The 17,581-nt window shown below is 38.1% G+C and overlaps 1 protein-coding gene across 2 annotated transcripts in view; it reads left to right on the forward strand.

Annotated features, from left to right (window-relative positions):
• The window catches only part of FBXL7 (F-box and leucine rich repeat protein 7), a 171,545-nt gene that overhangs the window by 25,838 nt on the left and 128,126 nt on the right, over positions 1 to 17,581 (forward strand). The window contains exon 2 of one of the 2 annotated variants that reach the window (XM_041476013.1): positions 13,246 to 13,335. The exons of the other annotated variant lie outside the window; for it this stretch is intronic. Coding sequence (XP_041331947.1) covers positions 13,246 to 13,335 — 90 coding nt within the window. The remainder of the gene's footprint in view (positions 1 to 13,245; positions 13,336 to 17,581) is intronic. 2 annotated transcript variants of the gene reach the window in all.

Raw genomic sequence — 17,581 nt, forward strand, 5'->3', positions numbered from 1 at the left:
AAAGTTCCTTTTCAAACAGGTATTTACTAATGGCTGGTAGATGCTTTTAAAGGTAAGAGCAAATGAAAATGATGTGATAGTAGTCCTTTTTGAGAGGTGCGCTTTTCTTTAGAGTCAGATGTGGTAACTGTGTCAAAAAGGCATCTGCTGTTGGGCATTGTCAGCGGAGCTCTGAGATGGATCAACCTTTCTGTCTGACCTAGAACAGAGGACACATGTTCAGCATCCATCTCTTCCTTTGTGTGCCAAAACCACTTTGGCAAACATTCTTCCATAGTTATGTATATTTTAAAATGCTTTAGATATAAGATTCAAAATGTATTTTGTTATTTGTGAGTGGACTGACTTAGTAAATATATTTGTCATTAATAGATGCCTCTGTCTACAGCTTCAGATTTTGTAGTGATGCTTTCTAAAGTTGGGTTTCAGCTTAAATAGGAGTGTTTTTTACTTCAGAGAAAAGTGTGCTGTATTGCAAAAGAAAAAGTGAGAACACTGCAGATTAAGTAGTAACCATTGAGTAAGCTTGCCTTCAGGTGTTTGCTGACATCTGAAACCCAGATTACAAATTTCAAAATAGTAGTAATACTGGTGCACTTGTTGTATTGTACGACTTGGATTTCTGAAGTGATGTTAAAAATCGACACACTCTTGCATTTCTTGACTGTATGCATCTCTGTGTGTGCATTTATATGCAGAAATCAGGTACCTCTCTGAGTTTTTAGGACAGCATGGATGTTCAAATAGCATTTATTCTTTTTGTTAAATTATTAATTAGTAGCTTGCTATGCTGGAATCAAAGCAGGAATCTGTCTAGAACTCTTACTTCCCTATAGCAACTTTGTTTTGGTAGCTATTGATTTTTATTTCAGACACGTAGTGTAATCATTCAATAGTATGGATATCTGTTACTACTGGAAGCATAGGAGGTATTTTAGAAAATATTTATACAATCTCGCCTCTGCTACCCAGCATTTCAGATATATTCCTACTTGTTTTCTGACCTATAGGACAAGTTTCTCTTGTGTTTTTGACTTCTGTCTTTCCATCCTGTACACACTGCCACTGCTTATGTTTTGAGCAAGTACTTTCTAATGACTTCTTTTGACAGCATTTATGACAAGCAGTGGAAAAACAGAGGATGATTTTAAGCATTCCTGCCTTCTCTCAGGCCCTCTGGTAGTGGATGAACGTGTGCTTATTGGCATTGGTGGAAAAATCAGCCTGTTTCATTTAAAATGTCTCTGATGTCTGCTCCCTGGACAGAGTTAGTGGGGTTGCTTGTTCCAGGCTGGTCTAGGACTGCAATGGCCTTCCTGCTGCTGTAGGGTTTGTACCTATGTTTTAAAAAATGTTAGCTTTAAATTTCCTTTAATGAAGGTAAGGAGTACCCAAGGAAGTAACATGTGATACTTAATCACATGAGAAATCACTGCTTCAGTATTAGTTTCAGTGTGTTGTTTAGTTTTGGAGAAGTCTGTTTCAGTAGAGCGATTGGGTTTCACTATTAATTTGCAAAAATTCCCTGAAACATGGAATTACTTTTGCATTTCAATTACATTTTGCACTATGTACTAGTGAACTGGTACAGGAGTATCTCAACCTTCTGAAGGCCCTTTCTGTGTTAGAGCAATGGTTTAGCTCATAGACTTTACCCTGAACAGCATAGTGGAGATAAATCAGCAAAACTTCTGGCTTGGGTTGGACAAGCAATCTTGCTCATGTTGTCGTGGTATAGATAATTTCTGAAGACTAGATTTTAAGATGAGTAAATCAGGTTCTTGGCATGGCATGGTGTGTTTCTCAAACTGTACTTTTACAGTGGCATCTAGTTAAAACTTATGTCTGAAAAAGAATCATATGAGTCATTAGTAGCTCTCTTAAGTGTAGTTAGCCAAGGATAAGCTGTCCTTTCAAGAGGATATTGTGGAAATGAGCACTGGAGCAAGCTTCCTGCACCTGTGGCTCTTTGACATCAACTGTGTTTTGATCTGGTATGCAGCCATGGACATGCCAAGACTAGAGAGGTGCAGGTGTTTCCCTCTGGCTCGTGTAAACGATAGGCTTCCCTGGAAGTAAAATGCAGCTTGCTGTTGCCTACAACTACGAAAGGAGATGCTTAGTAGTTAAGGAAGTGCTTGGGTATGAAAGGTGCCAAATGGCACTAGACAGATTTTCAAAGAGGAGGGAGTGGGAGGAAATGCACAACTGTTGTCAGTTCCCCGGACACAACTACTCTGTTCCATGCTCTACTTTTGTGCGTAAAAGTCCAGACTTGCTCTGTCTGCTAGCAAAAGTGTACTAATGGGATTGTAAATTTTATTAGACTTACTTGCTAGAAATGATCAGACAGGTTGGAGCAAATGCAGGAAGATGCAAACTAAATCCCAAATGGCTAAATTGTTGAACATCTCTACTCCACACTAGAGAGAATGTTTCTTGTCAGACAGATTGTGGTCAAGGAGTTGGAACAGTTTTCACAGAAATGAGTTAGTGGTGGTGACTGCTTTCAGCAAAATGAAGCTAACCAGAGAGACTGAAAGAACTGGGAAGAGTTGAGTTGTGTTGTTCAATGGCAAAGGTATTCACTTATGTTTGGCTGCTCTTGCCTAACAGGTCTGCCAACAAAGGTTGCTGTCCTGGATGTTGCTCAGTTTGGTTTGGTTCATCAGGCCCATCTTTCAGAGTAAAGAGGAGTTAGGGGCTGATCCTTAAGTAGAGCCAGTTGGGCCATCTTCACATCACACTGCATGGGTAGCTTAGCTGGTTTCAGGATGATAAAAAAGCCATTAAAATGTGTAATTGAGTGGAAGTTTATGCAAGGAGAGAAGCAGAGTATCTTGTAGATAGCATGCTTGGACCTTATCCTGTTGACCACAGAGCCTGGTCTGTGTTTGCCATTAGCCTCAGCCTGTCTGACACCCCCATTTGGATTTCTAGTTTCCTTCTCATGTCACCAACCTGATTATTGACAGCAATTTTTGTATAATAAACTGTTTCTTCTGTAATAATTACCATTGCATTGTACCACTTTATGTGCTTTCTCTCAACTTTTGAGTCACCTCAGTTATTACAAACATTAATAATAGTTGTTTGGTGAGGATTTTGTGATGGTTTTTTGTTTGTTTGGGGTTTTTTAATTTTTGGGGTTTGTGTTGCTTGTTTGGTTTGGAATTTGTGCTTGTTTTGTTTTGGGTTTTTTTTGGTGTTTTTTTTGTTTTCTTTTTGGTTTGGAAAAATTCTCTAAAACGAACCATGTTTCTTTGGTGTGTCTTCTGTTGGTTATTTGCCAGTACTGATTAATAAAAATTGTGTGCAAAAGTGTGATCAAGAAGCAAAGATGATTCTCTGAGTGTTTTAAGAGTGCTCACATGACACTCTTGTTGTAGTGGTGAAGATTTGGTGTCAAATAACAGAATATTAATGCAAGCAGTACGTCCTCTGTCCTCTTTTCTGTACACGTAGGGAGTTGGCTAGGATGAATTAAAGAGCATTGAATTTAAGAGTCAGTGTGATGCTGGGCAGGATGATTGGCAGCTGGAGACGGGCTCTGCTGCACCATTGCTGGCTCCCAGGAACCATCCAGACAAGAACATCATGAGCAAGAGATTTTTTTGAACTGTCATGTGCAGTGGTCACTGACATACCCATACCCCTTCTGTTTCTGTTGTTTCTGCTCTCTTTTCTTCTGCTGGAGATGTACCCTAGTTTCAGTATTCATTTTTTTTCCTGTAATGAGATGCTAATACTGAATACTACAAGAACGAGTTATAACAAAGAGCAGAACTACTTCTTGTCGATTCTGCTGGAAAGAAAGGGGGATGAAGCATGTCTTTTCACAAAGACATTAGATAAAACACTTTTGAAAGCACTGCCTTATTTTTTCTTTCCAGGATTATTCAGTTGAATTAGAGCTTTATGGATATACTTCAGAAGAAATTTTGTAATTCTCAAACTGTAGCCGAACAATGTTTATGACAGTGGCATGCATACTACTAAATAGTGAGAAAGAAAAGCATTTCAAAATTAAATACTGAATTATCAGCAGGGTAGATATGAGTCACATTTGGCTTTTTCCTTAATTGTGTTCTTCTCCCACTGAAAACCTGTGTGAGTTGTAAATAACATGGCCCTGGTGAGGGCTGCAGGGCAAACTAAGAAAGTGTCCTTTGTTTTTTTGTTGCTGGTTTGTTGGGACACCTTGGATCGTATGCTGCGATTGAATAGATGAAGAAATTGTAATGCCTTGAGGGAGATAAATTTATATTTAACTCTTCTCAGAGTTTCCATGCCATGTTTTCATGTTTTCTGACAGGAAGGTTTTTTTCTTTTTTTGTGAAAGAGAGCTGAAATATAGATAATGGCGCAGAAGGAATGAAAATGCTGAATTGGCACTGAAAGCACACTACCTCTATGGAGAATTACTATCCTAACAATATTCTGGGGATAGGTGAGCCTCTCTATTGTTTTGGATGAATTTTACTCTGTGTTTGGGCAGTGACTGCAGTGGCGAATTACAGTAGTGTGTACAGTCTCTGTACAGAGTTGAGACTAGAAGATTAATTGATGTAATTGAAACAACGGAGAGTTTTCAATGGGAATAATGGAATTTTCTATTATATTAAAATGATCTGTTAAATCTGTTATTTTAAAAAAAATCAGACAGGTACTGGGTCTTTTTGTTTTGTGGTTTGGTTCTTTTTTTTTTTTAGTTTTCAGTGCAATCATTGCCAGACATCTGTGGTTAGTGCAACATTAGAACTTTGCATTTCATAGAATTCTGAGAAAAAGGAAGAAGAAATCTAGAACTGATTGCCAAATGTATTGTGTGAAGTTAGTTAGAATTAGTTTGATTTCTTTTGTAAGTATGGCTTCTTTCATTCTCTTAATTGTTTTTAACTCAGTTATGTGCAGATGAGTTTCATTTCTGAACCTGCTAGTATGAGGCTTGTCCTTTTGCCAAACTTGATCATCAGTTAAAAAAAGTAGGGATATTCATCAGGTATGTAGGTTCTCTCCTGTTAGTTGCCTTTAAGATACCCCTCTCTGTCACTATATGCCTTGTTCACAATCAGTTTCATTTAGTTTTTGTAATCCCATTGTTTTTCAAAGTCTCCTTCTACTTGCATCCTTGAGTCAGCCACTTCCCTTTCCCCTCCTCCCCTCCCTGTATCCATCAGTAGAGAAAAGCTGGAAGTGACTGTGCTTATCTAAAAGAGTAGAGTGATCCTTGTCTGCTTTTCCTTAGCTGTCAGGTTCTTTTGTTCTTTTCCTAAAGAAGTCATCTTAGGCTGTCAGATCTGTATTGTCATATGAAACATTTTTGTATCACTTTTCACAGTGTACACTGATACCAGAGTACTGGGTATGATGTCTTGATGAAGGTTTTTCCCTTCCTCAAGTGTTTACCATTAACTCTGACTTAAACAGCTGTCAATAGTCAAGCTTAAAATTTGGGAGATACTGTGAGGTTGATTTTTGTGGTGTTACCATGTACTACACCAAAAAGCTGCTCCTCCAGCATTGCCCCAGCAGCCACTTCCACCTGGGGGTTTCTTCTGCTTCCACTGTAGCTGACTGAACAGTGAAATTAATAGTGTTAAGTTTAAAATTTTTTGTTTAGGTCTTGGAACTGGTTGGTTGTGAAAATCTAAATACAGATCTTAAGTGTTAATTGTATTATTGTGGAAGACAAACATGTTTGGTGGGTTTGATTTTGTACTGTTGAACTATATTATGAAATTCAGACTTACACCAAATGTCCGATGCGTTCCAGTGCAGTAACAGGTTGCAGCCACTTCAGAATCTATACTGGAGTTCATCCTCTCAGGCTACCTCCACTCTTTGGCATGTCTCATACAATAAAGTGAAAATGAAGTCTCTACCAATTTATATTTGGTATTGAACTGGATAGTCTTTACTTTTTCTGAATGGAAAGGATTAGCATTTTGCTTAAATTGCAATAGAGCTGGGAAAAGACCAAAATTGAAGTAGCCATTAGTGGTGAATTTGTCAATGAAGTGACTTTCTCAGAGAATATAAAACTAGAAAAAGAGTTTTGTTTTGACTTAATTGTGTTTGTTTCTTGTGTTGGTTTAATATTTTTTGGCTGTTGTATTAAAATAGTAGAGTTAACATTAGATAACAAATTTGAGAACATTGTATCTGGAGTAAATGCCCATCTTAAAGCATGGTGGTGGTTGGATGACAACTGGTAATGGAAAGTCCTATATTGAATGAATGAACGTTTTCTAAGAAAATTCTGTGATTGGTAGGAAGGTCAAAGTTTTATTTCCCTGTTTCCTTGGCAAAGTAGAATATTACAGAGTGGGAACCATTTTTGAAATACGCTGAGCCATTTCAGTGGAAGATAGCATTTTAATATTCAGTTGAAAGACATGCTAGTCCTGCTAAGTAATAAAAAGTAATAAAAGGTTGTTAAAGATTTCTCATCTTGTTTTCTCACTTTGAGTTCAAATAAGCAAAATACTTGCATTCTTTCTTTCTCAGGCAGCCTAGACTAAACAGTTCATGGGTTTCTATCATTGTGTGTTTCAAAAGTAGAATTTAACACTTGGAGTGAGTGCAAAGTTTGGCTGCAAGTAAGAATTACCTTCTGGTGTGCAGGCTGCTTAGCAGATGTGAAGAAAGGCCTCAAAGTAGTTTGATGCATTATTGATTCTTTATAAACCTAGCAGTCTTGCATGTTGTTTGTCACTCTATATGGTGAATCCTTTGATAAAGCAGACATGTACTGTCTTCAAAAATTAGGGTGACCTTCATAGTCCCATATAAAGGTTCTTGGTTTACAAACCTCATCAGTGAGTGCTGAAGTTCTCTCGAAAAGGCATTCTATCTAGAAAAGATATTTTCATCTGTTACATAGAGGAGGCAATACATGCCCTGCCTCTGTTTAGCCATTAGATTAGATGAGTCCACTTGAAGACTTCATTAAATAAAGCCTTTAGTATTCTAAACTCATAGTGAGTTATTTAGCATCTGGATGAGAGTTAAAGATGTCCTGACTACAAACCCAGTAGGCTTCTAGCACAGCAATTTTAGAATCTATGACTATGCAAACCATCTTATTTAAGCTTCATGATTTTAATCCAGACGTTCTGAAGTCTTTCCTTGGTGGTAACAAACATCATTCTGCTAAACGGTTCTGAAAAATTCAATCCTCCACCTGCACTCTAATGTTCTTAAGCTTTTTGCAGTATAGTGGATAAACTAATCATGCCTTGCTGGCTGCAGAACTTTCACAGCCATATTTACATCAGAATTAAATAATGCTTATTGCCTTCAAGTGGTTTCTTGTATCTGGTTGTTACACTGCCTCAAAAAGGTGACATTAAGGGGCTGAGCCTCAGGGTTTCCCTGCTGTGAGGGGCTCAGCCATGCCCTGTGGTGGGGCCAGTGGAGCTGGCTGGTACCCGCCCCTGGAAAAGGTTCCTAAAAGAAATAAAAACCATTAGGTGACGTGCTCCCTACAAGAAATATATTAGTGCAGCCTGTTGGCATTTGCAGGAGGTTTTGTCGTGTGCTGTGGTACTTGAGAAGGTGAGGCAGGCACTGACTGGAAGAGCAAAACTGGCCAAATTGGCCTTTGGGACCTGGATTGAAATTTAGCTTAAAACTTACAGAAATGCTGCGGAACTAAATGTACTGTTTCATGGCTAAGTTATGCCAGATTTCACAGCCAAATTTCACAATCCTGGAAGCTGGAGTTGTGGTTTAAAAATAAAAAAGTAATGTAAAAATGCTTGTGGAGATTCCACTTGTGGAAGTTTTAAGAAATATTGTCCCAACGTAGCAGTATTAGCACGTATCTGCAAACTCTTCAAACTTCAACTTGCTTGCCGTGAACCATTCAGTTTATTTCATCTCCTTGGGATTGGCATTTGTGCAGATTACTGCACAAGTTATTTTATCATATCCTGACAAATGTTGAGTGGAATGAAATTTGGAGCCTGCTTGTTATATTGGTACGTGTTTTAATTTGGAAAAAAGAAAGAGCAAGCTTAAGAGCCATACTTCTAAGATTTTAGGGCAGAAGGTCGATGTGGATCTGTAAATGAACATACTGCATCCTTCAGTGTTGAAACAGTGGTAGTTTGGTCAGCTCTTAAGAATTAAGAGATGGAAACCGGTTTTATGACATATAATTTCCATTGGTACAAATGTAAAGTTCAAGGAGAATGATTGTCCAAAGTGTCTGGTCCAGCTTTTCTTGTACTTTGGATAAATGAATTGATATATTGCATCTTTAAAGGATGCTTTATATCCATAAAGCCTAAGTACTGCACTAAGTTGCTGATTTCCATGGGAATACTTGGAAACATATTGGGAGTCTGCAGTCTTTGGAGGGGCAGATTGTAAGGAGATATGCTTGAGGTTTTGGTGACTTGGACCAGCATAATGTGTGTCATGGAAATAAGAGAAGGAAAAGAGATTTTTCTTTCCTGTTGAATGATCCCTGATGTTTTGAGGTTTGGATTGATTTTTTTTTTCTGGATCTTTTCTTGATGTGGTTGGCATGTATTTGATTTTAAAAGAACTTCTCTGAAGATATAAAAGAGAAAGTAATGATCATCTGGTTGGAAAACCATGCACATACGCACTTTCATGTTGAGAGGTTTAATTTGAATAATATAATTTGGATAAGAATTGGTGGCTTAAGTAAACAAAATTTTCAGACTTCTTTACATCAAAGTCATTGTAATATAACACTTCTGGACAGTTAAAAAGATTAATGGATATTCTGGACTTAATTGTTTTCTGCTCTCTTTTCCTAAATTATTATTTTGTTTTTCTGTTTTGGCATTTTATCGAATGTTTCACTTCAGCATGGCAAGCAGTAGGTTTGACCCTACTATCCATTTCATTCCTGAGGTACCTGTCATTGCCTACTGAAGAAAGACGTCATCACATAAAAACTTGATGTCAAGAGAAGGACTGCTGTTATTTTCCAGGGTGACACATAAGAAACAATGGTCAGGTCAGCCTGTCTTTATGAGATCTTAGAAGGATGTGTAAAATACAGCTTGCAAATGCTCATACACCAGAATCCAAGACAAATGTGCTGCATAAAAACCTAGTAAAATTGTTCCAGAGCAAGTGAAGGGGACTCACTGCTGTTCAGACTAGGACAGGCTTTGCATATGTGCTTCCAAAACTAGTTTTTCAGTGTCATACAGTTATAGACTGTGCTTTCCCATGGGAGTATAAATTGCATTGATTCTGTCCTGACTGACTTGGGATGTCTTTGATACTTGTCAGCAGTGATTGTGACTGGAAGAATCCAAAGTTTGCAAAACTGAAGGTAGCAAACACTTTTATAAAACAAACATAATGTTGTAGTCATTATAGGCATCTGTATGATAAAAAGAAAATTAAACACATGATTTTAAAAGTCATGATTCAAAAAGAGACAAGGTAATTTTAATAAGGCTGTAGGGCTACTGTGTGCAAAGACGTTTATGGCTGAAAAAGTTCCGTGGGTTACAAAGGGCTGAAGACAATGTTGAGGAGAAGTATCTGTTATATTATACGCTTAGCTGATTCTAGCTTTCTTTCCAGCAGGATCAAAATGTAATCTGCAGGAAATAGCGTACTAGCTTAGATAGCTGGAATCTTGTTCCTACGACTATTGTAAGATTTTGGCACTAGTAGATGGAAAAAAAAATCCCTAGTTTTGCTTCTTCAGAAGCAGGTCAGAGACATGATTTGAAGTGCAACTGTGTGGCTGTGTGATTCTTTGCAGGTGCTGGGAAGTACATGGTACCTTCACTTCCAGTGTGAAATATGTTGTGTTCTAAGAAAGTTGATTTCTTTTATCATATTTACGTACTACCATAGTGCAGTTTCCTTTCTTTTGGATTGCAGCTTCTCGTTTAGAAATAAAGAACTGTTGACTGTATGAAGGAAACTCTAGATGATTGAAAGTCATGTTAGGGAAGCTTTTGGCAGGCCTTTAATTTGTTTAAGCAGAGGATCAAATACAGTCATTACTGCTGTAGTCTTTGCAATATTGCCCTCTGTTTGATCCTTCTGGTTGTCATTGCATTAGAACCCTTGTCAGGGTAAATTTATGTGCAATGACTTTCTCAGTGCACTTTTTAAATTGGAGAGGGACTGGTCTCTGGAAACCAACATTATGCTGTGCTTTAACTTTTCCCTATGGCATTAGGGAAATCAGCAGTCTTTGAATTTCTGTGATTCTAATATTCCATGTAATCGTTTAGGTTGGAAAAGACCCTTACAATCGAGTCCAACTGCGAAGCCAGTGCTGCCAAGTCCATCACTAAACCATGTCCCCAAACGCCACATCTACAGGTCTTTTAAATACCACCAGGGATGGTGACTCCACCACTTCTCTGAGCAGCCTGTTCCAATGCCTGAACACCCTTTTAGTGCAGAAATTTTTTCTTAGTATTGAACCCAAACCTCCCCTGGCACAACTTGATGCCGTTTCCTCTTGTCTGTCACTTCTTGCTTGGGAGAAGAGGCCAACTATGATCTCCAGGCTGAACAGCTGCTGCTTTCCTAGCCTTTCCTCTTTGGAGAATACTTAAATACTGTTATGTTTTAACTCTGGCATGTGTACATGAGTCTGCAGTAAAAATCTAGCCTACTTGAAACTTTGTTTTGCACTGAAACCCCCCCCCCAAAAAAAAAAAAAAAAAAGATATATAGTGTCAGCTAGTCTATTTTGAAACACATGGAAAATTACTAGAATGTACCTTCTGCTTTCCCCTTATCTGAGTGGAGATTTTCAGTGTTGACAATAAGGAAAAAGGCTAGTTTTGGGGCTGCATGCAGTCAGAGAACTCCATACAAAAATATAATTACAGGCAGAACTGTACCAAACCAAAGCAGCAACTGTGGGTTTTTTTTTTCTTAATTTCTAGTTTTAAATTCTTGAAAGGCATTAAAATGTTTTAAAGTTTAAGTAGATTTAAATGATAAATATCTACACTTACATCAGGCATTTCACAATTTCTACAGAAGTGTGCAATTGTAAATATGTTGCTACTATGTGTACTGACAATTAGTAGCTTACAGTGGGCAAAATATTTTGGTTATGCTCTTTGAGGTGGGCTTATATTTGAGGTAAACAGGGCTGCTGTTGTTAATGGGGAGGTGTGGAGCCTGGGAAGCATTCGCTTTGTGAAAACAACCCATTGCAGATATGACCATCTTGCAACTCTGCTGTTATTTGGTATCACTGACTTCCTTTCCTTCTTCCCTCCCCCACAAAAAGATAAATTCTTTTTTAGAGGAAATCCTGTTTATCTGCTTTGAGGAAATAAATTTTCCAGTTAGTCTGTTTAGTTTTGTTTTCTTTCTATTAATCTGTTAAGGAGTGCTGATACCCCTTAGAATTTTGTTTTCTGCCTCTGCAGTTGCAGTTTTTGATACATAAAGAGTTGCTGGTAGTGGCAATACCAACTAAATACCTTTCATTACCTGTCGGTAGTGATTTGATTATCAGTTGCTGCAGGTGTTTCTTGTTCTTCGGCCTCTTCTTGGGGCAGAGCATTTACCATCTATCCTTCCCTTTTATCTTCTACCTTTCCGCTACTACAAACCTCATTGCCTTAGCTGTAGAGTTATTTTGGGGCAGTAATTTCTATAAAGACCACAGTCTATTACTCTAACTCATGTCACAGCTTGAGAGCAATTGAAGATATTCTGGAAGGGCTGCTTCTTGGTTTTGCTTAACTTCTTAAAGGAATGTAAAAAGCAGTTAGTGAATCACTGGAAATACACTTTTTTCTTTCTCTTCACCCTGCACAGCTACTAGTTTAGCCATTTATTTTTTTTATTTTCTTATGGCCATTTTAATATCCTTTCACTCCAGTTAAATTCATAATAATCTCTCAAATCTAAGCATGTTAATTTAAGCAACTTTCTGTGGAGGATGATTCTCTAGGGCTGGCTGAGAGATTAAGTGGCAGTACCTTGGTTGTGAAACAACCTACATTTGCACATTCTCCAGTTGTTTCCCATTAAAACTTAAATCCTTGTTCTGTTGTGGCACCTTTAAAAAGCAGACTTCTCCCTTACATCTACATGTTATGAAAACCAGGCATACTGTAACCCAGAACCCCAAGGAATGCTTGATTGAAATAACAGATCAGAAAAGTCTCTTGCTAACATTCCTGTGATTATGGGTCTACTCAAGTGACAGAAACTTGGTGTCAGCTAGCTTTCTACCTACAGATTCATTTTGGTCAAAAAATAAATAGGTCTTAAAGGCTTCAGTGATGCAGTGTTTGTGGGGATAGGTAACTTCTTAAAATGTAACAGGATTCACTGTATTTCTTCTCTCTAGAATTATCCCACTTATTGCCCATTGGGTGGTTGGTCTGGTTCCTGCTGCAGAGTAGAGCAGTATTCCTTGTTAGTAATTACTGAGATTGAGTAAAATGTGTGAAGGGAAACAGAAGTGACTCCTTCTTAGGTCCTCACAGGAAAACAAAAAGCTTTGATTTAGCAAACTCTGTTCTTCTGTAGTATCTATATAGGTTAATTTTTAATATGTATTTGGATTTCTTTTGTTTGTAACTTGTATCTAGAATTTGACATCCTGCAAATATGTCTGAAGACAGTGATGTAGGAGAATCAGGAAAAGCTTTTAAGAGAGAAAATAAGAGAAGAAACATCCATAGGTTATGATTTACAGTTAAAACCCCTCCACCATTAGTGAGAAGTTAATTTTGAAATGGTGTATTACATCATGCAGTGAGTATGGTGAAGGAGAAAACAGATACCTTGCTTTCATATTCACATGACCAAATGACTTGAATACATGTTGTGAACACATAAGACAGAAAGCTAAACTTATTTAACATATCTTGAATGTAACCATTTTTCTTGATCTGTGTTAGAGGCATTTGAATGAGTAAACTGAACATTTAAGTTCCCCTAATGTTTTTAATAACAAACATTTAATTTTCAACAGAGCTTAGCAAATATGTAGTGAGAGGTCCTGTGACATAGGAGACTATTTGCAGCCTTAATACATGTGAAGGTGCACATGCTAGAAGCTACAGTGCAGTGAATTCCTGTTCTGGTGTGTACAAAATGAACATCAGCTGCTCTAAACCTAGTTTAAAGCTTCCTGGAATTGTTCCAGGTTCAGATATTGAAGGTCTTTCTATTTCAGAGTTTGAACTCATGTTTGTTCTCTCTCCCACCCCCACTCCCTCCCTCCCTTTCCACCTCCTTCTCCTTTTGCAGGCAAGGGCAGCTCAAGCATCTCATCCGACGTGAGTTCAAGTACGGATCACACACCCACCAAAGCCCAGAAGAATGCAGCTACCAGTGAAGGTAGGCAGCTGGTACTCATTACCCAGGTCAGGCCCCCCAGCAGAATCCTAGCAGTTTTCAGAAGAAACTCTCCTCGTCATTCCTTCTGTGTAGAGTAGCATTGGTCTGCTAGAAATCCAAAAGCAGTTCTCCTTTAAACAGTTTTTGCGTCTACCTGTGGTAGTTTCTGATTTGAATTTGTGACAAAGCATTTAAGTACTTCTGCAGAACCCAAATGTAGAGAGTTAGGAGTAATTTTTTATGTATTTTAATGCCATTTTTTGCAGCAAAGGCTTTTTATACTTAAGGTTTTATGTGATATTATTTTGCAGTTATATTAGAAGGATATGCTTGATGGAAGCTTTTTGGCATACAGTTTAGGTCAAATATCAGTCAAAATTCTCTTCATGTTCTGTGAACACCATGAAAATGTAAGTTGAGACAAGTTTTACAAAAGTGTAGCTGTGGACATGCTGACCTGACAGATTCAATTAGGTCAATACACCTCACCTCAATTACTGGAGTATGTCGTCACCGAGGGCTGGATTTTTGATGACCAGGGGAAGGAGATGTCATGTCTGTCAGTATCAGTACAATGTTGTACTAACTGGTCTGTGAACAGACAAATGCTGATTCTTCCTTTCTGACTTCTTACATGTGAGCAGGTGTGCTCTGTTAAATGGAAGTCTACTTGCCCTAAGTTTTATAATAGTGTCTTTTAAGACTGACAGGAAATAACTGTATATAGTTTAATGATGTAAGCCATAAGGATTTGTAAAAATTGTACATTTATATGCCTTAACTAGTATTTCTGTTTAACTGTCGTAATGATTTGGTTTTACTTGGTAGTAATCGAGTTATAATTCTGATTTCTTACACTTCTGTCACTACAAATTAAGTTACAAGCTCTGATTGCTTTCAGTTTATTTTATTTCTTATGGTTAAAGGAAATCAGTCTTTTGAATAGTTCTAGTATGGCAAGTCTATGACTGTAGAATCTGTTCAGTAAAAGCAGTTCATGTAAGTAATAAATGACCACATAAATCACTAGAGTTCTGGTTTTGGGCATGCATAATTCCATACCAAGAATGAATATCTGGCATTTATGAATCATAAGAAATACTGGTTTAGAATCTGTGCTTTTTAGTCCAGCCAATAAATTTAACAACATACAAATAAATAGTTAATTATAAGTTGAAAACAAGACTTCCTGTTTCTCTAAACCTCAGATTCAAAAGTTTTGAGGTATCTGAAAGACGTGAATTATGAGGACACAAAAAAATTTAGGAAATCTATTTTCTTTATGACAGCCAGGAATGAAAAAGACAAGAAACCACAAAAGAATAGTGGAAACTCTGAAGTCAGTACTTAATAATTGCTCTGAATTTCTTTTCTACTTCAGTCTGTAAAGCATTTTTTTTTCCCTTGGATTCAAATAAGATAATGCAAAATAGTCCTGTACTAATCTCTATTATTTATGTTCTTAATTTAGCCCTTTATTGAGACAGTGAATATGAATGTTGACCTTGAAATCTTCACCACTAGTTTGCAGCTGATTAATTCATTAGTGAGGAAGGTTTAAATGCAGGCCAGTAGTTGCTGTAGTAAAATTATGTTTTTATGAGCTCACATACAAAATCAGAGTTCAGAGCAATGTAATTGTGTATTCTATACTTGGAGGCAATTTCAGTTGTTAGCCTAATTTTTCTGTGCCCTGGAATAGTGTGATTTGACAAATACTTATTTTGACAACAGATTTGGAAGTAGCTTCTTCCTCAGCCTGTGCTATTGCTACTTTCTTACCATTTCTTTCTCCTGAAGAATTACTAATGTAGACCAGTTTAATAGAAATTACCTTAATGTGGATTGCTGCATAATCTGGCAGATATTTTGAATGTAATAACCAGGGAGCATAAGAATTCTGTGAAGGCAAGTGAGACTAGAGATATGGAAGTAGCTGGAGCAAAACAAGTGGTGTTGAAACTGGTCCTGTTACTGAAGGCACATTTATCAACTTCTGTGCCTGGATTTTTTACTAATGCTGTCTCTTTTCCCCATGAACAGTAGACATACACTGAAGGAGGATTCAGCTGGTAATAAAGACTCATGCTTTCCACAAGATGACTTGAGATCTGTTCTTACAGAATGCTGAATGTTTTTGTACCATTCAGTTACAGAGTACTGCCTAGGGACCAGCTAAGAACAGGAGTCTGATTGTTTTAGATGCTGTACAAGCAGTGGCACTTACATGTTTTGGGGTGGTTGCGTAACATTTTTTAACCTTTTCATTAAATTTACCTAATCCACTGTAGTATTTGCTTGCCATGGTACAATAGTGTCTGCCCAGCACAGAGGGTATCTTTATTTTCACTGGAGGCTGTTTACTGCAGTGACAGAGTGCTCCAATTCTGCCTATATTGTAAATTCACAGCACTGTGTGTTGTTCTGTGAAGGAGACGTGTGTTGTGTGGTGAGCTGTATGCAGCTAGGTTTGGTGTGGGAAGAACTAGGAAACATTGTAGGTGAACTCTTCTTCACCTTCTTTGCCGTGGGAAATGATCCTGATTAAGTGGCAGATAGCTTCTTTGCATCCTCTGAATTTCTATTGCCAGCTGCATTCCTGAGTGCCCAGCTCTGTGAAGAACATAATATTTGTTTGAGGCTGAAGGCATTTCACAGCTTCTGCTTTCCAGCTTTTTAAACGGACCTAATTCTTTCCAGTTCTGCACAGCTTGTCTTCTGTTTCTGTAAGACAGGTGACGCAGCACTTCTTGAAGCTGGATCAATGGAATGAATGCCTTGAAACAACTAGAAAGGACATTTGTGGGAATGATCCATCTTCTCTGGTACCTACAGCAGAGAAACAGTCATGTAAAGTACTACTTAGGCAGCTACGTATTCCCAAGAACTGCAAAAAGATGTCAAGCAGGATTCTTGCTTGGAAGAGCAGAGCGCCTCAGGAGGTATCTGACAGCAGGTGTTATCTTTCCATCAGTTTAAGCGATCAAACCACATTCTTCATCCTGATGATTGCAACCACCTTATCCGTCAGGTTTCAGAGACGTGATGTTTCTCTACAGAATAGGTACCAGAAATAAGTTACAGATGCTTGAAATGGCTTTTGTTGTTCCAGTCCTAGATGCCCTATTAAGGTAACATCATTTAAGTCTCTTGATGGGCATGGGTGGTGCAGTTAGGGCCAAAATAATGGTACCCTCCCTCACATTGTGGATTTAGAGCATCTGTGGAATATTTTATGTTTCAGAGAGATAAAATGTTGGCCATGCTATTGATTGTGTCTGGGTGAAGGGCACATCTTCCCCAGACAAGGACAGTGTGTGCTGGTATCCTTAGCTAAACGAGCTTCACTCGGTAATGCATCAGAGAGGTAGCCACTACTCTGGTTTTTTTTGCATAGAGGAAAGCAGACAGTACCTGGCAGACTGTGCAGCTTCTTAAATTCAGACTTTGACATACCAGTGATGCTCTTGAGAGGAGTGCAGAGGCACTGAAACTGGAGTCCAGTGACTCTCACTTTGTGTACTTCAGTGAAGGGAAGGTGGCAAAACCCAGACGTCTGGTCCTCTGTGTAAATCACAGGCTGGAGAGACCTGTTGGTTTGGCTACAGCTTGGCTCAGAAGGAAGCCTGGTAGCCTGTGGGTGTGCATGCACACTGATGCCTCCACACTGTCTCCTGAGGATACAGTTTTCTTTAGCTTTGAGTATGCACTGCCTTTTACTTCCTTTCCAGTCTCAGACATTGTCTGCAATTCTTTATCCTATCAATCAATTATAGTTGGAAACGTGAGATGGCATGAGTTTTTACTGCCCCCCATTGCTCTTTGGCAAGTGAAATACTAAATGGATTTTTGTGGGCCATTTAAATGCAATTTGCTAGACATAGTCTCAGCTGGAATATTATTGTCTGAAACTTGATTTAGAAGATTAGACTGAATGACTGTTTTTGTATGGGTTTACCTTGATCAAGGAGTTTTCTTCCAACTTACCTGCAAAGCATGGAATGTTATGTCCAAGCTGCACGCTTTGTATTAAATTGACTGACTGTTCTTCAAATAAAAAAAATCAATAGTGTTTTCACTTCATGTATAGCACCATTAAGATGCAATCCAGAGGCAGCTTTAAACTGACAGCTTATGTATGAGCTCAATGTAGAAGTTCTAATTTATTTCTCAGTTTCTGTAAAATCAAATTGAAGGATTAGGTCTGAAGTAGAACACTATTTTAGCAGAAGGGCTCAGTGCTGAA

Source organism: Pyrgilauda ruficollis, unplaced genomic scaffold (genome assembly GCF_017590135.1).
Source record: "Pyrgilauda ruficollis isolate IOZ18807 unplaced genomic scaffold, ASM1759013v1 scaffold37, whole genome shotgun sequence".
NCBI lineage: Eukaryota > Metazoa > Chordata > Aves > Passeriformes > Passeridae > Pyrgilauda > Pyrgilauda ruficollis.